The following is a 27,755-nucleotide window of genomic DNA, read 5'->3' as shown; positions in this document are numbered from 1 at the left end:
GCCTCCAGCCAGGCGCCAGCACACACTGCAATCACTTTACGGCAGCGGCTCAGTTAGGCCGCAGGACCGGCGCAGGTGGCGCAATGACGTCATCGCGCCGCCTGCGCCGGTCCGGCGGCCTGTCTGATAGGCTGCCGCAACACGCCTCCACTGCTCCCCTGCTCCCGTCTCCCTGGCATAAAGCGCATGTTTATTCCGGCCCGGCCGGCCGGCCGGCCGGGACAGCAAGCCAGGGAGGCCCGGGGGGCAATTGCCCCCCTGCCCCCCGGCCCAGTCCGCCCCTGCCGGTGTCCGTGTTTTGCGGATCCGCAAAACACATACGGACGTCTGAATGGAGCCTAAGGCCTTATGCACACTGAACCTGTGCCGGCGGCTCTGTGCATTGTGGACTGCAATTTGCGGTTTCCACCGACGGATGCAGGCACATTCAACTTGGATGGGTCCGTGATCCGTCCGCACCGCAAAAAAATAGAACCCATTCTATTTTTTTGCGGTGCGGAGGCACGGAGAGGAACCCTATGGAGGCACTGCCTTCTTCCAGATTGCGGACCCATTCAAGTGATATGGTGAGCACACGGCCAGCATACATCAGTGGAAAAAATTTAACCACAACGAGCCCTGTACCGATCACGACAGGCACAGCGCCCTCCAGCGGTCACGTCCCATCCTGAAGAAATCTATTCACTTTCCCTTTCACTTAGGCTCGTGCTTGATCACGTGTCTCCCCTCCCCACAGAGCCTGCTTCATTCTCCACACGGTCGGCCACTTCCTGAGCCAGCCCCGGAAGCCGGACGGAGACGACGAGATTTGCCGGTTCTACTGAGCAGGATCTTTGTACGGCGCCGCTGTTGTGAGCACAGGAAGATACCATGAGCACAGGTAACGCGGGGGGAATCAGACCGTGTAAAGCCGCGGGGTGGGAGACGTCCACAGCACGGGGTGCGGTCAGGTTACCCATTTTTTATTTATTTTTTGTTTCGGGCCGTAGACTCTAATGCTGAGTCATGGGTGGGGCTATGCTTGGATGGGGCGGGGCTTCGTGTGGACGTTTCTGCTTGTGGGCGTGTTTTCCCGGCTGGGATCTTCGCTGCAGAGAATAGCTATACCTGTGTTGTGGAACCACAAGTCCCAGCAGAGCTGCTGTAGGGGCCCTGTATAGGGAGTGTGCTCTTCAGTCTGGGCTGGACAGGCCCCAGGCGTCCCATTCCCTGGACTGTGCCTCTGCCATCGTCATTAGATAAGCCTTCTAGCTTCTTGCAGTCTACATCAGGCACTCCAGCTGTTGTGGAACTCCAACTCCCAGCATGCTCAGTTTACTTTAATGGAAGTTCCAAGATCAGCTGACAAGTGTGCATGCTGGGAGTTGTAGTTTCACAAGCGCTGGAGTGCCGGAGATTGCTGATCCCTGGTCTAGAACGCTTTGCCCGTCCGTGCTAGAAGTATATGTCCGCCCCAAAAATGATGAGGTTAAAGGAGATGTGTCACCTGGGACATTGGTGGCACATCGTAGCGTCATGCCACCAAAGTCAGATAGGTGCGGGTTTAGGATTGCCACCTTTCCCAACACAAAATATCACCACGTTAAGCCACACGCGAAGGGGTGTAGTTGTGGGGGCTTAACACGGGAGTGTTAAGTTGCTGTCATACTGTGGCTCCTAATTATATTAATGCCTCCATTAGTGCCCCCCAGAATTAACACTGCCTCCAGTAATATTAATGCCCCCCCAGAATTAACACGGCCTCCAGTAATAGTAATGCCCCCCCAGAATTAACACGGCCTCCAGTAATAGTAATGCCCCCCCAGAATTAACACGGCCTCCAGTAATAGTAGTGCCCCCCCAGAATTAACACTGCCTCCAGTAATAGTAGTGCCCCCAGTAAGAATAATGGCCCCATCAGTGCGCCCCAGAGTTAAGTGTCCCCAGTAATAGTAATGCCCCCATTAGTGTGCCCTAGAATTAATAATGCCCCCCTGTAAGAACAGTGCCCCAGTAAGAATAATGCCCCAGTGAGAGAAATCCTTCCCATTAGTGCCCCCCAGTAAGAATAGTGCCCTCATTAGTGCCCCCCAGTAAGATTAATGCTTCCCATTAGTGCCCCCCAGTAAGGCCCCATTCACACGTCCGCAATTTCGTTCCGCATTTTGCGGAATGGAATTGCGGACCCATTAACTTCCAGGTCCACAATTTCGTTCCCGAAAAAAATAGAACATGTCCTATTCTTGTCCGCAACTGCGGACAAGAATAGGCATATTCTATTAGTGCCGGCGATGTGCGGTCCGCAAAATGCGGAACGCACATTGCCGGTGTCCGTGTTTTGCGGATCTGTGGATCCGCAAAACACGTTACGGACGTGTGAATGGAGCCTAAGAATAATGCCACCAGTGACAGTAATGCTCCCCATTAGTGCCCCCCCCCCCCAGTAAGATTAATTCCCCCAGTAAGAATACTGCCCTGATTAGTGCTAGTTTCCCCTTCTCTGCTTATGCCAAAAAAAAAGCACTCACCTTCTCCATTTGCTCGCGGTGTACACTCGCTGCTGACTGGAAGCTCAGGACAGGACCTGCGCTCCAGGGGGGTGACGTCTCGCAGGTCCCGTCCTTCAGTCAGCAGCGAGTGTTCCCCACAGCACAGGCAAATGGAGGAGGTGAGTGCTTTTTTTTTTTATTAACACAAGAGGGGAAGGGAGGAGCTAAAGGTTGTACAAATGAGCGTTCCCCAATGGAAGCGCTCGATAGTAACAGTCCTTATAGGAAAATAGAAAAAAACTAACGGCATCGGCAGGGCCACCGGCCTTGCCAGTGAGATACCGGCCAGGTGGCAACCCCTATGCAGGTTCCACCTCAGACCCGCACCTAGCGCCATAATAGGCACCTGAAAGTGCAGGCGAGCGCATCACGCATTTGCAGAGTTCTCTCCATTCATTTCTATGGGAGTTCCAAAGCGAGCGCAGTGGTCCCATAGAAATGAATGGAGTGTGCACTGCGGAGGCTCAGCCTCCACTCTAATACATCTGTGGGTAATGCTGGAGATAGCTGTGCCAGTGCTCGGCTATTTTCGGCAGTTCCATAAAAATGAATGGAGGGCGACCACACGTGCACGGCTCCTCTCTGCTTACTTCAGGCCTCCCGTTCTGGAGATAGGAGCAGGTCCCAGAAGTGGGTCTTGCACCAATGTCTCAGATGAGACAACTCCTAGATATTGCTGGTCTATCAGATCAGTGGGGGTCCGACATCCCGCACTCCCACTGATCAGCTGTTTTGGGCCAGAACTGTAAAATTATACGGTGGACAGAAGATGGCATACTGCAGCTTACCTGCCGTTCAAATGAATGGGAACTAGGCTGCAGTACCCAGGCATGGCTACAACACAGTGGATGGAGCCTTCTGCTTCTGGCTCTTGTCACGGTCTGTTTTCCGGTGCCTGAAACTTCTGATTGGTTTGGTTTTGACACCTGCACCCTCACCCATCTTATATTAGTGACCTGTCCTGAGAATAGGCCATCAATGTCTAAGTATCGTAAAACCGCTTTAAAACAAAAATAGTAGCAGCAAATGTTACAAAATAATAAAAATTGCAGTACTCGCCTCCTAAATCTCCTGCTTCTCCAGCTCTGACCCTTCGGTGCTTCCTGCTGGTCTTTGTTTACCACCTGTCCCCATAGCTCTGTGTGCTTTTATTGTGTAAAAAAAACCGATTTGATACATATGCAAATTACCGTGATATGAGTCCTGAACGCGGACCCGAACGCTTCCGTCCAGCCCTGATGCAGTCTGAATAGATGCGGATCCGCTCAGAATGCATCAGTCTGGCGGCGTTCAGCCTCCGCTCCGCTCAGCAGGCGGACACCTGAACGCTGCTTGCAGCGTTCGGGTGTCCGCCTGGCCGTGCGGAGGCGTGCGGATCCGTCCAGACTTACAATGTAAGTCAATGGGGACGGATCCGTTTGAAGATGCCACAATATGGCTCAATCTTCAAGCGGATCCGTCCCCCATTGACTTTCAATGTAAAAGTCTGGACGGATCCGCTCAGGCTAATTTCACACTTAGCTTTTTTTTGCCAATATAATGCAGACGGATCCGTTCTGAACGGAGCCACCGTCTGCATTAATATGATCGGATCCGTTCGAACGGATCCGATCGAACGCTAGTGTGAAAGTAGCCTAAGTGAGAGGAGTCAGGGACAGGACTCATCTCAGGTTAATTTGCATATGTATCAAATCTTTTTTTTTTACACAATAAAAAGCACACAGAGCTATGGGGACTGGGTATTGCGGATGTGCTAGCGGCCATCTAGCAACCCATGTCCTCAGCTCTATACACAAAATCCCGGTGACAGGTTCCCTTTAAATTTAGTTTTTGTTATGGCCGAAAACTACTCAAACCTCCTCCCAGTGTTTTCCGCTCAAGGCTGTGGCACAGTTCATGTGGCAGAGGACTTATTCCAGACCGCGCCAAGAATGTACAGGTCCATTTTTGGCTTGGTTACCATGTGGACCACTCGAAAAGCTGCAGTGGGAGCCTGCTCGAGATTTAGCTCCATTCAATGCAGCGGAGAGCGGGTCCGCATCATTCAAAATGAAAGCCCACAGCAAAAACCGCAGTGGTTTCTGCTGTGGGTTTTCATTTTGAATGCATCAGAGAGCTGCTCTGTGAGCTGAATCTGTAGCCCTTATCGCTGAACTCCTGACAGCTCATAAACGCTCATTTAAAGTACATTTTTAGGGTTCATTCACACGACCGTATGGTCGCCGTGCCCGTGTTGCAGACAGCAAATAGTGATTCGCAATACACGGGCAGCGGCCGTGTGAATCCCGTATTGCAGATTCGGACCCATTCACTTGAATGTGTCCACGATCTGCAAGATATGGAAAATTTATGACATGTCCTATCTTTTGTGGCGTGGAAGCACAGACCCGAAAGCCCACGGAAGCGTTTCCGAGTGTTTCTGTGGGTCTCCGATCCGTGTCTCCTCTCTGCAAACAATAGCACATGTCCTAACTTTTGCCGTATGTTGCAGATCGTCGACCCATTCAAGTCAATGGGTCTGCATCCACAGCAAGGAGGGCACACGGCCAATGCCCTTGTATTGCGGACCAGCCTTTTGCGGTCCGCAATAAGGTCACAAAGCCCTTACATTGGTGTGAATGAGCCCTTATCAAACTGGTAAGAATTTAGCTACGACGAGTGTTTATGAGCTGTCAGGAAAGCACAGATCCTGCGGTGTGAAGCAGAAAGAAGCAGCCTGCAGATAAACTGAAAGCCGTAGAAGAAAAACGGAGGAAAATGCAATGATAAAAGAAAATTGACTCCCAAAGGTATCCATAGGCCACTTGACAACCATGCATAGACAGATTTGATATAATGGTCTCTTATCATGTTTGCTTTCTGTGTCTCCAGGTCTGAGCTCGGATAAGATTGCTGCCTTCAGGAAGAAGCTGAAGGCCGAGCCCCGCTTTGTGCTGGCCCAGAATGTGGCGACGTGCAGCGATCCGCTGGAGGTGTGCTTGCAGAGGCAGACGGTCCAGGACAGCGTCCATGTTTTCCAGCACACCATTCCGGCTGAGGGCAAACCAGTCTCCAACCAGAAAAACTCTGGTACGACAACTTGTTCCTGGCGATCTGCTCGCGCTGTGTGTTGTTATAGCCGATCTGGCAGGGAAACGCACTGATTGTTCAGGACTCTGTCACTTGTACGATTGAGCCCTATTCAGATTGGCACACAACTTTTTATTTTTATATTGATGTGTCAGGCCTCCTACATATTTCCGTGCCTTTTTGATACCTGTGAAAAAAAATCATCCGTGAAGTTGTCAGCGAAGGATCCGTGTTTGGGTCGTGTGTCTGTTCTTTACTTTCTGCGCGTCATCCGTAATCCACAGATGCTTCTCGGCTGAAAATTATTTTCCAGAGCATCTCCTGTCAGTGTTCAGTAAAAAACAGACCAAACACGGATACCATCTGTGTTGTGTCAGAGATTTTTCGACGACCCATGGACTTCAATGGGCGTGTTTGGTCCTCATCATGAACCAAAGTAGTGAATTTCTTCGTGATTTTTTTTTCACAGGCCCACGTTCAGTAAAAAAAAAATACCAATGTGTGAACAGACACATAAAATGTAATGGGTATGTGTGCTGTCCAGGAAAAACGGAAATGTGAACGAGGCCCTCATGCGGTTATATGTAAATCCGAGGGAAGTGGCATGGACATGCAGTTCCCTTTCCTGTGTATTCCTATGGGCTGATGCACAGCAGAAATCCTGTGATGAGATGAGGCAGTCACCCCATCCATAAGTGAAAGGGTCATTTAAAAAAAAAAATTGAATCTATCAACACATACCTGGAAATAAAGCCTTCTGACTGTGCAGATGTACTTGATCCCATGTTGATATATGGTGTTGTTTATGCAAATGAGTCTTCAGGTATAACAAGGGCATTGCTGTTGCACCTGAACATCCTGTCAAAGAACAGGAACCCTTTGGAGCACCCTGAAATGTACGGAGTGGCTGGTTGGGCATCTCTGTATGCACACTTACACAGAAATTACTATCAATCACTGATACTACCTCCCCAAGTACAGCTATCAGTGACTAACAGCTATCTCTGTATACACACTTACACAGGGAATGCTGTCAGTCACTCATAGTTGTACACAGGGGAGGTGTTATTAGTGATAGCATTCTCTGTGTAAGTGTGTATACAGATAGCTGTCAGTCACTAATAGCTGTACATGGGGAGGTGTTATCAGTGACTGATAGAATTCTCTGTGTAAGTGTGTATACAGATAGCTGTCAGTCACTAATAGCTGTACATGGGGAGGTGTTATCAGTGACTGATAGGATTCTCTGTGTAAGTGTGTATACAGATAGCTGTCAGTCACTGATAGTTGTACACAGGAGGTGCTGTCAGTGATTGATAGCATTCTCTGTGTTATTGTGTATACAGAGATAGCTGTCAGTCACTAATAGCTGTACATGGGGAGGTGTTATCAGTGACTGATAGTATTCTCTGTGTAAGTGTGTATACAGATATCTGTCAGTCACTGATAGTTGTACACAGGAGGTGCTGTCAGTGATTGATAGCATTCTCTGTGTTATTGTGTATACAGAGATAGCTGTCAGTCACTAATAGCTGTACATGGGGAGGTGTTATCAGTGACTGATAGCATTCTCTGTGTAAGTGTGTATACAGAGATTGCTGTCACTAACTGATAGCTGTACATGGGGCACGTGTTATCAGTGATTGATTGTGTTCTCTGTGTAAGTGTGTATACAGAGATAGCTGTCAGTCACTGATAGCTGTACACTGGGAACATCAAAAAAGCATAGATTTGTGTAAATTATATGCTATACTGCATCTTTTTCAGTAAAACTATATATTAATCTGCTCAGTTCCTCCTGCTTTGTAGCATGCTTCCTGAAGATTGTACTGTTATTTCATGGTGGCGGGCTCTCTTGAAAGGGTCACTAACTTTACACAAAACTTTTGATATGTCATGGGGGCATATTAAAAGTTTAGATCGGTGGGGGTCTGAGATCTGAGAGTACCCTCTCTCTCTTGCTGCTGCATGAGACAGGCTCCATAGAAGTCTATAGGCCTGTCTCGATTCTGTCCTCAGCCGTGAGGAGAGAGAGCGCAATATGCACGCGCTTTCTCTCCCCTCATTCTAGGGATCAGTGGGGGTCTCGGCAATAAAGACCCCCTCCCGGTCTAATCTTCTGATATGTCCCTATGACATATCAAAAGTTTAAAAGTTTTTTGATAAGTTAGTGACCCTTTAAAGGGAACCTGTCATCACCTTTATGCTACCCATACCAATGGCAGTATAAAGTACTGACAGGTGAGTTGATTTCAGCAGTCGGTCATTTATAAGTTAAAAGTAAGTGGTTGTCGAGAACCAACATCACAATCATTGCAGACTGGGCCTGGAGAAGAGTCACGGACACCTGAGAAGAGTCCTGGTTATTCATGAATTCCGGCTCTCCTGCTGATGACTGACGTCTTCTACCTAGTTTTCTCCCTTTCTCTCTTGGAGAGAACTGCCAATCATCAGCAGATGGGTGAGAGAGCAGGAGATTAGGAAGAACCAGGACTCTTTTAGGTAGATTTGACTCTTTTCAAGGCCTGAGCTGTTACGATGCTGGTTCTCAGCAACCACTGACTTTTAGCTCCTGAGTGACACACCGCTGACATCAGCATTTCTGTCACTATTTATGCTGCCCTCAGTGAGGTCAGCATAAAGTTGATGACCGTTCCCTTTAAAGATACCCCATTCAAGTTAGAAATATTCCTGCAACTATATAGGCCAATTTCTGTACATTTCCAAGGAAAACTTCTCCATATATTAGTAAGACGTGCGTGCAGTAGCCAACAGTGCCAGTTGTCACTTTTGCTAAAATAGCTGCGGCGGCAAAATAGAAAAATGCCAAAATCTATATGCAAAAAGAATATAATTAACAGAACAGTTGGCTACTTCTTTACCATCTATTTCCCTAATATATGAAGATTTTATGGCTCGGGTGGTATGTAATGGCATCTGCCAGTATGCAGTAATATGAGATGAATAGGTTTTAGCTTTTTTGGTAAATGTCTGGTTGCCACCTTTGGGTTTGTGCACATTTTATACTATTACGCCACACTGATTAATAATCTCGGTGACATAACAGAATGTCTTCTCTCTCTGCCATCTTTAGGAAGGTGCTGGATATTTTCTTGTCTAAACGTGATGAGACTACCTTTTATAAAGAAGTTTAATCTTGAAGAATTCGAGTTTAGCCAGTCGTATCTCTTTTTCTGGGATAAGGTACGTTATCTGTTCAAACAGATTAGATGCACATACATTTTTTCAGATGGATGACGTATACATCTGTATGCGCCGACATAGTGTGTGCTAATATAGTATGCACCCATATAGTGTGTGCTGATATAGTATGCCCCCATATAGTGTGTGCTAATATAGTATGCCCCCATATAGTATGCACCCATATAGTATGTGCTGATATAGTATGCACCCATATAGTGTGTGCTGATATAGTATGCACCCATATAGTGTGTGCTGATATAGTATGCACCCATATAGTGTGTGCTGATATAGTATGCCCCCATATAGTGTGTGCTAATATAGTATGTGCTGATATAGTATGCACCCATATAGTATGTGCTGATATAGTATGCACCCATATAGTGTGTGCTGATATAGTATGCACCCATATTGTGCGTGCTGATATAGTATGCACCCATATTGTGCGTGCTGATATAGTATGCACCCATATTGTGCGTGCTGATATAGTATGCACCCATATTGTGCGTGCTGATATAGTATGCACCCATATTGTGCGTGCTGATATAGTATGCACCCATATAGTGTGTGCTGATATAGTATGCACCCATATAGTGTGTGCTGATATAGTATGCACCCATATAGTGTGTGCTGATATAGTATGCACCCATATAGTGTGTGCTGATATAGTATGCACCCATATAGTGTGTGCTGATATAGTATGCACCCATATAGTATGTGCTGATATAGTATGCACCCATATAGTGTGTGCTGATATAGTATGCACCCCCATATAGTGTGTGCTGATATAGTATGCACCCCCATATAGTGTGTGCTGATATAGAATGCACCCCCATATAGTGTGTGCTGATATAGTATGCACCCCCATATAGTATGTGCTGATATAGTATGCACCCATATAGTGTGTGCTGATATAGTATGCACCCATATAGTGTGTGCTGATATAGTATGCACCCATATAGTGTGTGCTGATATAGTATGCACCCCCATATAGTGTGTGCTGATATAGTATGCACCCCCATATAGTGTGTGCTGATATAGTATGCACCCCCATATAGTGTGTGCTGATATAGTATGCACCCCCATATAGTGTGTGCTAATATAGTGTGTGCTGATATAGTATGCACCCCCATATAGTGTGTGCCGATATAGTATGTACCCCCATATAGTGTGTGCCGATATAGTATGCACCCCCATATAGTGTGTGCCGATATAGTATGCACCCCCATATAGTGTGTGCCGATATAGTATGCACCCCCATATAGTGTGTGCTGATATAGTATGCACCCCCATATAGTGTGTGCTGATATAGTATGCACCCCCATATAGTGTGTGCCGATAAAGTATGTACCCCCATATAGTGTGTGCTGATATAGTATGCACCCCCATATAGTGTGTGCTGATATAGTGTGTGCTGAATCACTTATATTCACAAAACTTTTCATGGTGGTAATCAACTCTGTGGCCGATCCTTGATTTGCACACGAGGGGTCACTTTTAGCTGCTGTGTCTGCAACTCTGATCTGCTGACATAACCTAAATCCTTATTATGCAACTTCTCCTTCAGTAATATCCCCGGGTCTCTACCAGCTGCATAGTTGCACACGCAGTGTCTTGGACTGACGGGCAATGCCCTTGCCCATGAATTATCCCCAGTTTTGTATTAACAGAAACACTTTCTTCCTCTCAGAGTTTCCTGAGGATTTAGGTATTGATCAGATATAGTGATGCACAACCTTCTTAAAGTCTACCTAAACTTTTATATACAATATTAAATCCTATTCTAAATGTCAGAAAATGAATAAATCAGGTGCCTATAGTGCTTTGGAAACCGTACACTCATACCCCGTTGACCTGTCAGCAGTGTACAGGTGTACGGATTCCACTCTGGGGCCCGATGAGCGATGTACAGGCAGGGGCACCCATCTCCACTCTGCTTTAGAGGAGCGGGCGCAGGCAGGGGCAGTGATGTACTTTGTAGAGCTCCTGATGGCACTGTCTTCTAAAAGGCTGTATGGATGTGCTATGGAGGACTTTTACTGTGATGACAACAGCTCAGCTCCTCTTCCTTCCCCTTTATATGTCACAGAGCAACACCCCCATAGACAAGAGTTCTTGCCTGGCATAGCTTTCTTACGCTCCTGTTGCTGCTGTAAAGCAATCTCTGGAGCATAGATGATACAGAAATGGTCGCATATACTGACAGCAGGCTCTGGCATAAATTAAAGGGGTTCTCCGGGATTGGGAACATTGGTGTAATAGTACTAGAGTGACATACATAATACATGCATACATGTCCTACCTTTGCCACATATTTCTGAAGCCCCGTTTTCATGTTGGAAATTCTTAGCTGGAAGTGACCTGTTTTCTTATACTCGGTGACGTACCGGGTCTCTTGCAGGCGAGCTTAACCTCCTCTTCCGGCTGCTCAGGGAGCCCGGTGACGTCACCGGTACTGATGGGCGGGCTTTAGCGCTGCTCTAGTCAGTAAAACGGCCCGCCCATCAGAGCCGGTGACGTCACTGAACACACTGCTGGGTGGAAGCCTCCGCCCGGCAGTGTGTTATTGTAAACAAAAGAGCCTTTGCCTGCGCGATTTAGCGCAGGGCAAAGGAGAGCATCGGAGCATGAACTGCTCCGATGCTCAAGTCAGGGGGGCTGCCCCTTTAATATTGTAAAGGGAACATGGTAAGCTACAAACATGTATGATCCGGGACTCTGTTAACAGTATAATCTCTACTCTCCGCAGGTAGAACGCTGCCATTATTTCCTAAATGCTTTTGTAGAAACCGCACACCTGAACGAGCCGATCGATGGAAGGCTGATGCAGTTCCTTATTTCGAACCCCAACAATGACGGAGGCCAGTGGGACATGCTTGTTAATCTGATCGGTAAGCGGTGGTCGATCACTGGCATTGCACATATTTGCCACTGCTCCTCACCAAAACATAAAGGACATGTAGGCTTGAACAGGAACCTGCAGTATAACTGATAGCACCGCTTTCCCTATATACAGTACTGCATCTTCCAGACGAGCGTATCAAATCGCGGGTGATGCTAGGGAGGCTCGTTCCGATCGCAGCCTACTACCCGTGTTTCTCCGAAAATAAGACAGGGTCTTATATATTTTTTTTTCTCCAAAAAAAGGGTTAGGGCTTATTATCGGGGTAGGGCTTATTTTGGCTCCATGAACATATTTTATATAGACAGATGCCAATTACAGAACAGTCCCTGGACAGTGTTTATATTAAATATGACTATAACCCCCCCTAATCCATATGAATGCACCCGTATACTGCACATTTTTCATTCTGGTGCCGTATATTGCCCCTGAGCTGTCCTTACCCAAGGGAGCTAGGCAGCAATCTACGGTACCAGGGAGAGCAGATACGGCACGGGAGAGATGTAGGGAGCTCCTCCAGGCAGTAGAGAGGAGAAGGAGATCCTCCTGCTGCCTCCTTCATGTAAGTAAGAACGTGCGGGCTGGCGGCAGTACAGGGCATAGGGAGAAGCCGCCAGCCCGCCCAACGTGAAAGTGAAGGGAAGCGCGGGCTGCTGGCATAATTTAGCATTTACCCTGGGTTCACACCTGAGCGTTTTACAGCGCGTTCCTACGCGCTGTAAAACGCTCAACAAGGAGAAACCAATGCTTCCCTATGGGAATGGTTCTCACCTGGGCATTTTACAGCGCGTACGATCGCGCTGTAAAACGCCCGACGCCCCAAGAAGTACATGAGCTTCTTTGGGGCGTCTTGTCGCGCGTTCCCGTACATAGACTTTCGGGAACGCGCGACAATGGGCGTTCGCTTGTCTCTGTATGCGCGATTGCAAACGCCGGTACAATCGCGCATACAGAGCGCTCCATCGCGAACGCTCAGGTGTGAACCCAGGGTTAGTGAAGCCCGTTAGGTGCTGCTTAGTTCCGCGTATGTATGCGCGGGCTGGCGGCTTCACTGAAGGCTAATTCACTGAAGCCTAAAGCCTGCGCTGCACGCCCGCCCACAGTTTCATGGCAGCTCAGGGGCCATTAGTGAGCACATGAAATGCTCTGATGCTCACATCAGAGGGGCCAGTGGTGGGACCCGCACCTATAAGACAATGGGGGGCATAGTCTAGCGATATGCCCCCATTGTCCATGATGAGACAACCCCTTTAAGGCCCAATCTGTGCCCCCAAGTGTAGATATACTTGACCCATCCTTAGGATAGGCCATCGATATCAGATCGGTGGGGGTCCAACACTGCTCTGCTGCAGCTGTTTGAAGAGGAGAAGTCGCTCGTAAGAGCACCGCTTCCTCTTCAGGTTTCGCTTGCAGCCGTGGCACAGTCTAATTACAAATGCTCATCACATTCAGCTGAATGGAACAAGTAGTTACACTGCTCTGCTGAGACTTCTGAGCGGATGCGCAGTGTAATCTTGAAGGGCGCGCAGCGCTTGTATATGCACCGTCCCCTCTTCAAACAGCTGATCAACTGGGGTGCTGAGAGTGAGACCCTCACATCAGTATGTACTGACTGCACAACCCCTTTAATAATTCTCTCCTGATTTGGACTGTGAGGGGCCACAGCAGGCTGTATTTTAACTAATGACGAGCACACTGTTTTGTCGGCCTGCATTGTTAATGGCCGCACAGCCAATGGCAATGCAGACCGACTAAAAGCGCAGTCTTCATTGTGGAAGAGTGGTAATCTACTAATCCAGACTCTGTGATTGATATTTTTTTGTTCCTTTGCACTCTTGTAGAAAAATATGGTGTTATCCCAAAGAAATGTTTCCCAGAATCCCACTCGTCAGAGGCAAGTCGTAGAATGAACGACATATTGAATCACAAGGTAAACTATTTTATACGCTATACACTATCTGTACATACAGGTGAAACTCGAAAAATTAGAATATTGTGCAAAAGTTCATTTATTTCAGTAATGCAACTTAAAATTAGAATTTTGTGAAAAGGTTCAATATTCTAGGCTCAAGGTGTCACCCTCTAGTCAGCTAATTAGTCCATACCCCCTGAGCAAAGGGGACCTCAAAATGGTGACTTTGGGGTTTCATAAGCCATAATCATCCAAATTATAACAAATAAAGGCTTGAAATATCTCGCTTTACATGTAATGAGTCTCATATGTTAGTTTCACCTTTTAAGTTGCATTACTGAAATAAATGAACTTTGCACGATATTCTAATTTTTCGAGTTTAACCTGTACTATACGGACCCACTAAGGTCATGTCACGTGCCAGGCTGTTAATTCTTTCACTCTGGTCCCACAAGAGCACATTTTGAGGGCGTTATATACACTATAGATCATTAAAGGGGTTTTCCAGTTATAATGATTTTTAAGGAAGTGCCTGCAGCCGGCCCGCTGAAACAGAAGACTCGTCCCTACCTGCTGCACACCGCTCCGGTCCTCCTCTGTCTCTATCTTCCGGACCCTGCACCATTTACATCCGGGCAGGCTATGGGCATAGTCACTTTTCCAGCCAATGACTGGCCTCATCAGTGACGTGGCCACAAGCAGCATGTCACTGGTGGAGCGGTACATGTGACCATGCCCATAGCCAGCCAGGATCAGTCAGAAGATGGCGGTGGCGTAGAGCAGCTCAGTGCCTACAGAATCTTCTGTTTCAGCGGGCAGGCTGCGGGCACTTGCTTAAAAATTATTATGGCCATAAACCCCCTTTAGGCCTCGTTCATGTTTCAGGGATTTGGTCAATGATTGTGATTGTCAGAGACACAGAACAGGTGCAAATCCTTCCATTATACCATATGTCTGTGTGTAGCCTTCACATCTGGTTTTGACTCCAACGACTGCAACGAGTACTCCAATAAATATAAAGTAATTCGACACAAAAAAATCCTTGATGCAAATTTTTTGTGTCACGTGACCACAGAGCGGGAGTGAAGCCCTTGCTATTACTCCCGCTCCGTGGTCTCCCGCTGGACCGCAATGCGCTCGGAATACTCCCCTTTCCAGCAGGGGGCCTCCGGACACTACACAGCCCTTCCATGGTCCCGCGCTGCACTGACCTCCTGATGTTTGCACGCCGTGACCTGACGCGCTGTGTGACGTCAGGCCAAGAGCAGCACGGAACGATGGGAGTGTCGGCGGCGCCCCTGCTGGAAACGTATGTTGGTGACACTAAGAGGGTGGGGATGCAACTAAGGCCGGGCGCCCGGAGTGCACAGCGTCATAGCAAGCAACCAATGACGCTGTGCACTCCGGGTGTCAGGAGGAGGGCAGGCTGGGCTTTCACAGACCGTGCGTCTGTGGTTTTACTGAAATGTGGCCCGGCACAAGGGGAGAGACCATGGCACAAGGGGGAGTGGAGCTGATGGCACTGGGGTGGGGGGGAGAGCTGATGGCACTGGGGTGGGAGAGAGCTGAAGGCACTAGGGGAACGGAGCTGATGGCACGGGGGATAGTGGAGCTGATGGCATTGGGGGGAACTGATGCGCTTGGGCTGATCGCACAGGGGGGAACGAAGGGTGTTGGGGACTGATGGCAGGGGTGTCTGATGAGTTTTTATAAAGGAAAACAGTCTATTAATTCATTTTTTCTTATTAGATTACTCGATTAATCATAAAAATAATTGGTAGAATACTCGATTGCTAAAATAATCGTTAGCTGTAGCCCTACTCGCAATCACTAATGGAAATAACCGACCAAATCACTTGTATTCTCTTTAAATAATTCTGCAGCATCTTATCTCAGAACTCTGCGGTTCCTCGGTTAATCCTCCTGGAAATGTGTGACTAACTTAACGACTGGGCATTACATTTCCCTGTAATGGCGTGTCCTTGCTCACTCTGATGCTGTCCATTCCCTGCTGACAGTGTCTCACTTGTGGGACTGTACGTTACTGATGAGAGAAATGCTAGCACCCAGTTGCATGTGGCTATTGGAACTAAAATACTATTTCGTGCTGCATTTTAAGAAATCTAATGTGTGATTTATTTATTTATTCTTGAAGATGAGGGAATATTGTCTGAGGTTGAGGAACATGGTGTCCAGTGGCAGTGCTAAGGACGAAATCTCTGCAGCTTTGGACACGATGATGGAGGAGGTGAGTGCAAAACTGAGGAACGTGACTGCATCTCTACCACCTTCATGATGTAATGTTGGTCAGCAGTGAACTTGTGGGCCTGTTCCTCACACACATATATGGCTCCTGCTGCTCTGTGATCTGCGTTGTTTTCCTAAAAGGGGTTATCGAACTCCTATAATAACCCACCCAATGCCCGGGCCCCTCAGGTTATACTTGCCCCGCTCTACGGCACCCGCGCCGCTCTGGCTCCCTGCGCGGCCACCGCTGCATCTCCCCGTCGCGCGGATCAAATCATCCAGCAACAGGAGGAGCAGTCAATAGCAGGCCATGACTGAACAAGCCTCCCCAGCGATGCTGCTCCCCTGTCATCGGATGTTTTGATCCGAGCGACGGGAAGGTGCAGCAGCGTCCGTGCTGGGAGCCAGAGCGATGCGGGTGCCAGGGAGCATGTAAGTATAATGTATATGAGGGGCTCAGGCATTGGGTGGGTCATCGTTGGATAACCCCTTTAATATTCCAGACTACACCCAATGTCAGGTAGACATTTGTTTTATTAAAGGGGTTTTCCAGGCTTCTTCTATTCATGACTTTTCCTCAGGATAGGTAATTAATATTGATGGGTAAAGGTCCGACACCCCGCACCCCTGCCAATCGGATCTTCCCTGCAGCCTTCGCTGCTCTTTGAATGCAACAGGAAGCACAGCTCCGTTCAAAGTGTAGTGGCCGTGCTGGGGTACTGCAGCTCTGCTGCCACTGAAGTGAATGGGAGCTGAGCCGCAGTAACCCAGCACGGCCACTACACTTTGAACGGAGCTGTGTTCCCTCTCCATTCACAGTGCTAGTGGCTGCAGGGGTGTGAGGCGTCGGACACTCTCTGATTAGATATTAGTGAGCCTGGAGAGCCCCTTTAAGGTGATTATTTGGTCAGTTTAAAGAGGACCTGTCACCACCCCTTACATGTCTGTTTAGTAAGTAATTGTATTCCACTTATAATAACAGTTCTAAAGCATTTAATTTCATGGCTATATGTTGTGCTGTTCCTCTATTATTCCCCCCTAGAAGTTTATGAATAAAGGTACAACTGAGTGTTACCAGTGATGTGTCCCTGAAGAGTCTAATATCATCCAGTCAATGTCAGTGTAACTCCCCCTCCCCCAACGGGTAATACCTTCTTGTACTTTTATTCCTAAACTTCTAGTAAGAAAAAATAACGTAGCGTTATATGACAATATGCCATAGAAATACATGGGTAATGCTAGTAGTTACTAACGCAGCCATGTCAGAGATGGCGACAGGTCCTAGTCACATCTCGTTCTTTTTATACTGGTATGTACATTGAACGTATGTGCTGTAATGGACTAGATGTAGAATGTCATTTCGGCATACATTTGGCCAATGTGGTTCCTTTATTTTAACCGTATTGAATAATGTGGGTATTTTTTTAGTTGGTGCTTACAGGCAAGGTATTAAAGGGGTTTGCCGGGTGTGTAACATTGATGACCTATCATTATTATTACTATAATTCATCAATACCTGATTGGTGGCGGTCTGACTTCTTCGGTCTTACTCCAATTAACTGTTTGAAGAGGCCTCCTCCTAGGCCAGTGACATTACGTTCATCTAAGCGCAGCTCTGTTCCATTCGAGTGAATGGGACTGAGCTGCAATACCAAGCACAGCCACTATACAATGTACGGCGCTGTGCTTGGTGACCTCCTCAAACAGCTGATCTGCAGGGAGTCGGACCCCCACTGATCTGATACTGATGACCTGTCCTGAGGATAGGTCATCAATAAACACCCAGAAAACCGCTTTAAGGGTACTTTCACACTAGCGTTTTTCTTTTCCGGTGCTGAGTTCCGTCCTAGGGGCTCAAATCCGGAAAAGAACTGATCAGTTTTATCCTAATGCATTCTGAATGGAGAGTAATCCGTTCAGGATGCATCAGGATGTCTTCAGTTCAGTCTTTTTGACTGATCAGGCTTTTCAGAAAACCATAGCATGCAGTATTTTTACCTCCGGACAAAAATCCTGAACACTTTGACTGAACGCCGGATCAGGCCTTTTTCCCATTTACTTGCATTAACGCCGTATCCGGCGCCGTGTGTTCAGTCAAACCGGATCCAGCTTTTGCATGTTAAACCCGAACAATGTGAAAAAAAAGTTTCATAAATGTCCATAAATGGCGGATCCGTTTTTTCTAATGCATTTTTTCATTGTGATCAAAATCCTGATCAGGATTCAAATGTAATCCGTTTTCACATGTTTTTCCGGATCCGGCGGGCAGTTCCGGTGTCTGAATTGAAACGCCGGATTTAAACAACGCTAATGTGAAAGCAGCCTAAGTTGTTTGACATGCAGTTTCTTACAGTCAGGAGATTTTCCCAGCGTATTTGAAGGACATAATGTAAAACAGGGTGTGAACAAAGCTTTATCTTCAAAGGGTTGTACCAGGTTAGAAGACATGGCTGGTTTCTTCCACAAACAGTACCACGCCTGATAAAATGTTTTATATGGTATGTCTGCTCAGCTCCAGTCACTTTAATGTAGCTCATCTGCAATATCGGCCGCGCGGACCGGCGTGCCGCTCTTTCTGGAAGAAGGCAGCCATGTTTCTCTAATCCTGGAATGGGTCTCTCAGTCACCATGCCCCATGACACCTGCATGCTTCTGTGGTGCGGCCACCAACCTCTTCAAGCACCTCTTCAAATATGTGTTGATTAGGGTCTACCATATGTGTTGATTATGGGCTACAACAGCCCATAAGTTATGGTCCGTGGTAGCGGAATCCATAACGGAATTCTTAGATAACCCGAACCCTGCATGCCGAACTTGAAACACAAGTTCGCTCATCCCTCGTGTTAATTAATTGCAGCCCTGCGTAGGCAATCGGACATCCGGTTCTCAAATAAGTTGCTCTTAAACCCCTGTTTGCACTGATCAGACCATAACCTTGAAGTCAATGGGAGCTGTAAAAATAAATTTTCAGTAAGTTGAAGACTGAGAGCTTTGGGGGAATTTGAGGCTCCATATCGAGGCAACCCCAGTAAATAAATATAGTATATTACAATATTATTGACGTCTGCATTTGCTAGATATATATTTATAATAAAAAGGTTGGTACCTTTTCAAGGCCTTCTGCACGTGGCCCTTTTCGCGTTTCGGTCCGCAAAATACTGATCTGCAGAAACTTTCTGTGTGCATTCTGTATTTTTCTCACTCCCATCAATAGAAACTGTTCTTGTCTGCAGAGAATTGAACTTGTTCTATAATTTGCAGAACGGCCACACGGTTCCACCAAAAATTCGGATAGCACGCTAACCCATTCATTTCTATGGGGTGTGGGGACTCGCTCTGGTAGACAGGATTAGCGGACGCAGTGTAGAGGCAACAACAAGTTCTTTGGATCAAACAGTTCAGTGTTTTATTCACACTTTAGGCAAGTGACAAAACAAGCAGTCATATTCAAACAAAAAGTCACCCTGCGGTGTTGGTGGTAATTCACACCATGCGGGAATTCTGCCTCAGAGTCCTTGCTGATAGCAGCACAAACCTGTTTTCATGCCAAACAGGTAGCAAACCTTCATCCAGAAACAAGGCTCCCATATCCCAACACAGAGACCTGTCTTCTGAGCCCAGCTGCCTATTTAAGGACAGCCAGGTGCTGCCTAAACCCAGACCGGCAATTAAAATCCAGTCCGGTATTTGACCTCACCTGGCTGTAAATCAGCCCAGCAGCACATGCTGGGAGGAAAATACCTGTTTTCCCAGACCAAACCTCTCACTGTGTCACAGGGGCCATGCACACATCCGAAGAAGTTCAGATGACACACAGATGAAAAATACAGTCATGTGTGTAAGGCCTAACAAATGTTTAGATTAACTTTTTAACCACATGAGGGCAGTACAGCAGAAGAAATGAGTAAAAACCTCCTATTTTTCAGGGGCTTTTTCTTTTTAGATTACGCTGAAGTCATAACCAAGGTTTTCAAACTAGAAGACCTTCCCTTGTGCTCTGTTACATGGAGAGCAGGGCGTTTAGCAGTGCTGTGTAGCCTTCCATACGTCTGTCCTCATATTTCAGTCCCATTTATTATTTTTTTTCTTGCTTCAACTAGCAAATGTTTCTTGATTCCCTCTGACCAAAACACCCGAAGATGTAAGTTAGCACCTCCTTAAAGTCGCACATTTTTATTTTGGCCTGCGATATAACGATCCTGTCTTGTATCGTAGCCATATATAAGAGTTGGAATGATTCCGGCTGCTGAGCCCGCATGATGCAATCGTGTTGCGCTGCGTTCTCTGGAGTCCAGATGAAAATCGGAGACTTCTTTAGTTGATGAAGAATGTTTTTACTTTAGGCCATGTTCGCTCTAGACACATCTGGCTTTTGTCTTCAACAGATGTGATCATAGTATGGGGTTTCGCTTGAAAGGATTGTGAAATGTATGTAGTTATTTGGACTTTTTTCTATAACTACTGTTATAAGTTTCACGTAGAAGTAGTTATTTTTTTGTTGTGTTTGTTTTACATTTCTGAAACGCATGTAATTTTGTTTGGGCACATTTACTAAGACTGGCTTTTTACGCCGGTCTTGGTTTCCCCCTTGCGCTACCCTAAGATTTGTCTAATTTATGACCAGGCACATTTGTGCCAGACTATGGGGGTCATTTATTAAGACCGCCGCTTCTAATGTAAGACGTCTTTTTTACTGCCTTACATTTAGAGCACAGCAGGCGTAGAAAATGATGAATGAGACGGGCCTGCCGGACCGCCCCCTTCACTGCCCACACCACAACCACTTTGCTAGACCTGGCGTGAGCGGGGAAAAGTCGCAGATTGTGGCGCAACTGATCGCTGTGCTGCAATCTGCTCCTAAAATAAGCCTAATATAGGCGTATTTCAGGTTAATAAATGACCCCCTATGTGCCTGGTGAAAAAACTACGCCTGTTTCCAGGTGTAAAGGTTAGTAAATTTGCCCCCACTCCACCCTGTCTCGCCTAACTGCCAAAAAACGCATAAAACTGGCCTCGCAACTTAATATTTTTTTGCACGGCTGGTTAAAAAGGGGACTTGCGACTAAGTCCCTTAATAAATTACCCCTATTTTTTTTATTCAATTTATATTGAACATTTTCAGTAACTGGACAGGGGAAAGACTGTAACAGTCCTGTGTCATATAAATGCAATTTTATCACGTGAGAAAGAAACTAGCGACATAGGGAAGGTAGGAGAGATGGAAAAGGAAAGGAGAGAGAGAAACTGCTGAAAGCGTAGGAGACCACAATTGGTGGCAGTGCCTGTTGTTCGTTCTCCCACTTTCTCCTCCAAGTGAGGCCACTAAGCACCACGGAGTCTCGATTCCAGAGCAGTGCCTGTGTCGCAGCTACTAGTCCCTGTAGTTTGTGAGCTGTTACCTGTTATCTTAGGCAGACACATGTTAATCAATAATATACCTTTTACAGAGGGCCCAAGTGCACTGACAATCAGGGGTGCACCACCAATGAGGCCAGGTGAGGCGATTGCCTTAGGCAGCAACAGGTAGGGGCAAGAGGGGGGCAGCGGAAGGGCCATGGGCAATAAGCACTTTCATTGTGGCAAAGGGGTTAGGTTAAGAAATTAGCCGTTTCAGTTTTTGCCTCAGGCAGCAGTAAGGCTAGGTGCTGGCAATGCTCCACCCAACTAAAAAGTTCCTCCATCCTGTCGATATATTGTAATTTCTCTTTCCACATGGCAATTATTTTTGTAAATGAGTTTAATAAAAAAAAAAAAAGACCTCTTTTCCTCCTGCAGTATACATCCATTCTCGTACGTTGCTGGCTGCTCCATTCTGTTCAGCGTGAAATCTAAGCGGACCTCTTTACAACCAAATAAATGAACCTTAAAAAGAGGGCATGGCCAGGAGCCACGTGGCTAGACATGGTGGAACATGGTTTATTGTCCAGCTCCTCTCAATATCCGTCCTACCTGTGGCGGTGATTAAGATTGTGCTCCTGATCACCGCCTCTGCACTGCGGCTCCCGCCGCTGCACCTGGCGTAATCTCCAGGCCCTGCGCATTAGGTGGTGTGCTGGCTCTCGGGATGTGTTCCCTACTGGAAAGGTAATCCTGCTCTAACAGGAGATTGGAAACGGCAGGGGTAGGTGGCTGTTTGAGGTATTATTCCCGCGGCCGCCATTTTCCAACCACGAGGCGGCAGCTCAGCGAGGAAGAACCGCATTCTCCATTTTAACACTGCCCAATTCCTTGTGATCACAGCTTAAGTAGCCATGTGCATGAACATATTTTTTTTTTCTCCGCATCTGATCCCCATTTTTTGCAGGTCGGATGCAGACCCACTTACTTCAGTGGGGCCACAAAAGATGCGGACAGCACTCCGTATGCTGTCCACATCCGTATGTCCATTCTGCAGCACCTGCAAAGATATACAACATGTCCTATTCTTGTCTGCATTGCTGACAAGGATAGGACTGTTTTATTATGGACCGGCCGTTCCATTCCGCAAAATGCGGAATGTACACGGTTGGTATCCGCGTGTTGCAGATCCTCAATTCGCGGACCCTAATACAAGCTACGATCCTATGCATGAGCCCTAATTAACTCATGGGCGATTTAGTAAGCAGCCAAAAAAGGTACCAAAACACTGCATCCTGATCTCGCATGTTACACTCTGTACAGTTCACAGGTGAATACTGCCAGTAATGTAATCTGGGTTTACCCCCCTGCTTTACACAAAGCTATTATGCCAAAACTTGATGCCTCACTATAAGGGTCCATTCACATGTCCGCAACGTGTTTTGCAGATCCGCAAAACACGGACAGCGGCAATGTGCGTTCCGCATTTTGCCGGCACTATAGAATATGCCTATTCTTGTCCTCAATTGCGGACAAGAATAGGACATGTTCTATTTTTTTCAGGAACGGAATTGTGGACTCGGAAGTGCGGGTCTGCAATTCCGCGTCCGGGCAGCACATTGTGTGGCCCCATAGAAATGAATGGGTCCGCAGTTGCGGAGCGAAATTGCGGACGTGTGAATGGACCCTAATATAGATATTATAGTACTTATTGCAAACCCTCCTGCTCATTGTTCTCTCATGAGTCCATCAAAAGCGCAAAACGCCTTAGAGAGACTGCAGGAGTTTGCTAGAAAACTACCAGAAAAATCATCCCGTACGCCATGACCACAGCATGTAGTACAGACCAGGGCTTCCAACCCTGCAGAATCCACCTCTGGCAAACTGGCATCAGTGGAAGAATCAATCAAGTCCTTGCAGCCCAGAACAGAAGATAGGAGCAATGAAGGCGAAGGAAACACATTACAAAAGTTCAGCAACCTTTATAAATGATTATTCTATAGGATATTAATGCAAACAAGAAAACCCCTTTAAAGGGGTTATCCAAAGTGTAAAACCTGCCCTCCAGTGCCCGGGCCCCTCATATAGATTATACTTACTTGCGTCTCTCCTGATCCCATATGGTCGCCGATGCATCTCCCTGTCGCATGGATCTCAACATCTGTCGACGGGGGGAGCAGCTAATAGCAGGAAGCAATGGGGATGAGCCTCCCTAGCATTGCGGGTAACGCTAGAGAGGCTCTTCCCGGTCGTGGCCTGCTATTGGCTGCTTCCCCCGTTGCCGGATGTTTTGATCCGCGCGACAGAGAGATGCAGTGGTGTCCGTGCGTGGATCAGGTGTAAGTATAATCTATTTGAGGGGCCCGGGCATTGGGGGGCATGTTTTACATTTTGGATAACCCCTTTACACTGTCTGTAAGGGTACTTTCACACTTGCGGCAGTGTGATCCGGCGGGCAGTTCCGTCATCAGAACTGCCTGCCGGATCCGCTGACTGAAAGCATTTGTGAGACGGATCCGAAGGGCGGATCCGTCTCACAAATGCATTGCAAGGATGGATCCGTTTCTCTCCGCTTGTCATGCGGACCGACGGATCTGTCTTGTAAATTTTTTAAAATTTTTACTGATCTGCGCATGCCGGAACGACAGATCCGGCATTCCGGTATTCTAAATGCCGGATCCGGCGCTAATACATTCCTATGGGAAAAAATGCTGGATCCGGCATTCAGGCAAGTCTTCTGTTTTTTTTCGCCGGAGAGAAAACCGTAGCATGCTGCGGTTTTGTCTTTTGCCTGATCAGTCAAAACGACTGAACTGAAGACATCCTGAATGGATTACTCTCCATTCAGAATGCATGGGGATATGCCTGATCAGTTCTTTTCCGGTATAGAGCCCCAGTGACGGAACTCTATGCCGGAAAAGAAAAACGCAAGTGTGAAAGTACCCTAAGATAGGATTAGTAAACCTGCCCTATTGTCTGCAACAGCTTTACTACCTGCACACCAGTGTGTTAGGATAGGAACGGAATTATAGATTTAGTCTATCTAATATCTTTCCACCAGATGTGCTTCCACTATGGCCGCGGACAGCAGCTGATATATGGAAAATATTTCATTTCTTCCATTAAAAGTTGCCTAATGAATTCTAAAACAATTTGGGCATTGCCTTTTTTATCTGTTTACATATGTTCTTGGCACTGACTGCTCGTTACTAATGACTTAAAGAAGTATTCCCATCTGGGACATTGGCGCTAGGATATGCCATCGATGTCAGGTGCAGGCCCCACCTGCTATATCCAGAATGGGCCCCCCAAAGTGAAGGAGAGCTCACCGTACAAGCGCGGCCACCCTGCATTCATTACTATGGGAGTCTTGAAAATAGCTGAGCACAGCCCGGCTATTTCCAGCAGTCCCATAGTGGTGATCGGAGAGCACGCCGTGCATGTGTGGTGTAGCGACCCTTCACTCTGGGGGGCCCTGTTCTGGACCTCCACTTACCTGACATTGCATATCCTAGCGATGGCTATAAGGCTCCGTCTTGCTAGTGTGGAGTTAATATCGCCCTATTGCTGTCCTCCCATCTTGTCATAGCCAGCCATGTGCCCTTTGTAGCACAATAATTGATGTGCTGTAATCTGGGCCGCCAGCGTCCGGTTTCAGGGCACTACCTATCTGGGTATACATTCTGTGCTCTGTTTACAGAAAGGTTAATGCACTAATTTCCTCTGGGCCTCTAGTATGCCAGCTAGGGGCTTTCACACCCAAATCTTTGCTAAACAGATCATTACGTCATGTGTGGAGCTCTTGAGTTACCAATCCTCATAGGACCTGAATAAACGCTCCGGGAAGAGAACACTTCTAGCTCATGGAGTCAGGCTCAAGTTCCCACGGGGAAGAGAAGTGTGAAACACATGGCGTCTGGTAACACAAAGGATGAGGTTTATGGCCTGCATAAAAAAGGAGGAAACAGAACCCTTCATAGGTCATTTGGTGTTTTCGGTTCAGTTACTTAAAGGGGCGCTTAAATAAAATAAAAACAAACTTTATTGTACTTCTAATTTAAAAACTTGGAGGATAACAACATTAGTACTCAACACGTATCATATACAATACATAAGAGCAGTCAGAGTGGCACCCTGTTGCCGTTGGTTTAATGCCTAGGTGAAAAGGCACACACTGCTGCCCCTATATATTATAGTGAGGGTGCGGGGGGTTGTCTTTTGCCACACTGATAGTCACCACTATCTCACTTGGTGCGCCGCAGATCTAGCCCTACCCCACTGTACACATCCAAGGGTGCCCTATTCGCAACCTATGTATCCCTCACTCCAATACTCAATAAAAGCTATTATGTCTCTGTTGCCTGTTGTTACTGCATGTCAATAGTTGCCCCTAGCTGAATACACTGTGATCTCTGGCTCAACGTGTTTCTGGCTAATATATAGCCCTCATCAGGAGCCCTAATGTAGATCAGCTACCACATTTAGCAATAAAACAGACAGACACACATATACAAGCGCACGCCACCTCTGCACGTGGCAGTGCTATCGGCACTAGTACGGCCATAAGGCGGGCGCCGAAACCCGCTACTTTATGTCATTGTTCACCTCCCATTAGCGCAGACCTTACCAATAAGCTGGCTCAGCTCCGGGGTAAGTGTCCGCCTTACCACTGGGCGATCGCGTCAGGACGAGAAGATCCCGTCATATTAGAGAGATCAATGCGGCGGATGTATATTGTAGGTGGTAATATCCAGGAAATCCATATATGAAGCCAGACATTTAGACTACAAAGTCATGAAGCTTTTATTTCACACAGAAAATATATGTAAATTGGAGGCAGGTAAATAAAAGCATCGTGACATGGAACACTTCGGTATATCCTAAATCATGAATTAATATGGCTCACTGCCCCATCCTTCTGACCTTATAATTGGGGACTTAGAATAGGGATGTCGGTGGTCCTTAGGAATCAAGTGACACATACGTGTCACCTACAGCAATTATTGAAAACCTACCGTGTTACTGTTAAGATACATAATGGCACGAGGCTATCAGACCCACTTTAGTTGTGGATGGGACGTAGTGACATACTCAGCAAGTTGTCACCTTCCCCTACATTACCACCAATGGAAAGCCATATCGGTGTCATCTGTAAGGTATATGGCATATCTCACGTGGTTTATTATCCTCAGTGGTCCAAACGCCTTGTATATATTCTACAGTGACTTCCCACTGACACCCCCATTTAATGTACTTACTGGTCTGATCGTATTACTTATTCCACAGTGACCCACCACTGGTATCCCCATTACTTGCAAGCACAGACATATCAAAGAAAACAGCTGAAGGAAATGTGATCATTTGGGCGCACAGTATCAAGGCGAAAGATCCAATGCGCCTCTTTTTGAAGCAGTTGCCTGTCCATATCTCTGCCTCTCGGTGATGGTCTGATCACTTCAATGCCCTGAAAGTGTAACTTTGCTGTACCGTCCTTATGCATTGTCGTCATATGGTGCGCTACTACTAAGATGCCCCAGAAAATTGATAGTATCCCCCTCACCAGTTCATGAGACTCGTCAAAGTTACCAACGATACGGATCTCTTCTGATGTATCATTCTTTTGACACGGATACAATAGTGAGCTTCTTTCTCAACTCAAGGCATGCTGGTATGCTTGGTTCAGCACCCTATCAGGGTACCCCGACGTCTGAATTTTTGTTGTAATTCTCCCGCCACTGTTTTGAAATCCCCTAGGGTCGAGCAGTTCCGCCTCAACCACAAGTATTGGCCCTTAGGAATCCCTTGTTTCAAGGCTGGCGGGTGACAGCTCTTCCAGCCTAACAAACTGTTCGTAGCTGTTTTCTTTCTTTTCTGAATAGACGTGTACCCAATGTGCCATCATCTCTTTTTATATAGATGGTTAAATCGAGAAATGAGATGGTAAACGGGTGAGTCTCCCTGGTGAAGAAGAGACCCCAATAATTCCTATTCAGTTTACCCGCAAAGGACTCTGAGTCCCCCTTCCAGAGAATAAATACATCGTCGATGTATCTTATCCACATTACAATCGATGATGCATCCTCTTAATGCTTCTCCATGACCATTTCCTGTTCCCATCTGCCCAGATATATGTTGGCAAAGGTAGGGCCACACCCTTAATCTGATGGTAGTAATTGTTCTCAAAGACAAAGGCATTATGCTCCAGGATAAATGTCATTAGCTGGAGTACAAATGCATTGTGGGGTCGACAATGAGTACCGCGTTCCTGTAACATGACCGCCACCGCTTCACATCCCTTTACATGGGGGATGGAGCCTCTATGTCAAGGCTTGCTAGTATCATTCCTTCTTCCATTTGGATGCCATCAATGTGTTTGATGACATCCATGGAATCCCTGACGTAAGAGGGCAATGCTGTAACAAACGGCCTAAGGATCTGGTCCATGTAATTTAATGTGTCAGGCTATTTGTGCCTGAGTCAATAGGTCTTCCTTTAAGTGGACTCAGGCCATTATGAATTTTTGGAAGGCTGTAAAAACATGCCATTTGTGACTATTTTG

General features: G+C 46.9%; 1 protein-coding gene across 1 annotated transcript in view; it reads left to right on the top strand.

Annotated features, from left to right (window-relative positions):
* The first annotated feature begins 743 nt into the window (after positions 1–743).
* Positions 744–27,755, top strand: part of BLMH (bleomycin hydrolase) — a 54,193-nt gene continuing 27,181 nt past the window's right edge. Inside the window, exons 1-6 of the mRNA XM_044286810.1 lie at positions 744–880; positions 5,400–5,597; positions 8,692–8,801; positions 11,548–11,689; positions 13,542–13,630; positions 15,768–15,860. Of these exons, the coding sequence (XP_044142745.1) occupies positions 871–880; positions 5,400–5,597; positions 8,692–8,801; positions 11,548–11,689; positions 13,542–13,630; positions 15,768–15,860 (642 nt within the window). The 5' untranslated portion in view covers positions 744–870. The remainder of the gene's footprint in view (positions 881–5,399; positions 5,598–8,691; positions 8,802–11,547; positions 11,690–13,541; positions 13,631–15,767; positions 15,861–27,755) is intronic.

Source organism: Bufo gargarizans, chromosome 3 (genome assembly GCF_014858855.1).
Source record: "Bufo gargarizans isolate SCDJY-AF-19 chromosome 3, ASM1485885v1, whole genome shotgun sequence".
Classification (NCBI taxonomy): domain Eukaryota; kingdom Metazoa; phylum Chordata; class Amphibia; order Anura; family Bufonidae; genus Bufo; species Bufo gargarizans.
This window is presented reverse-complemented; position numbering and strand designations above follow the sequence as displayed.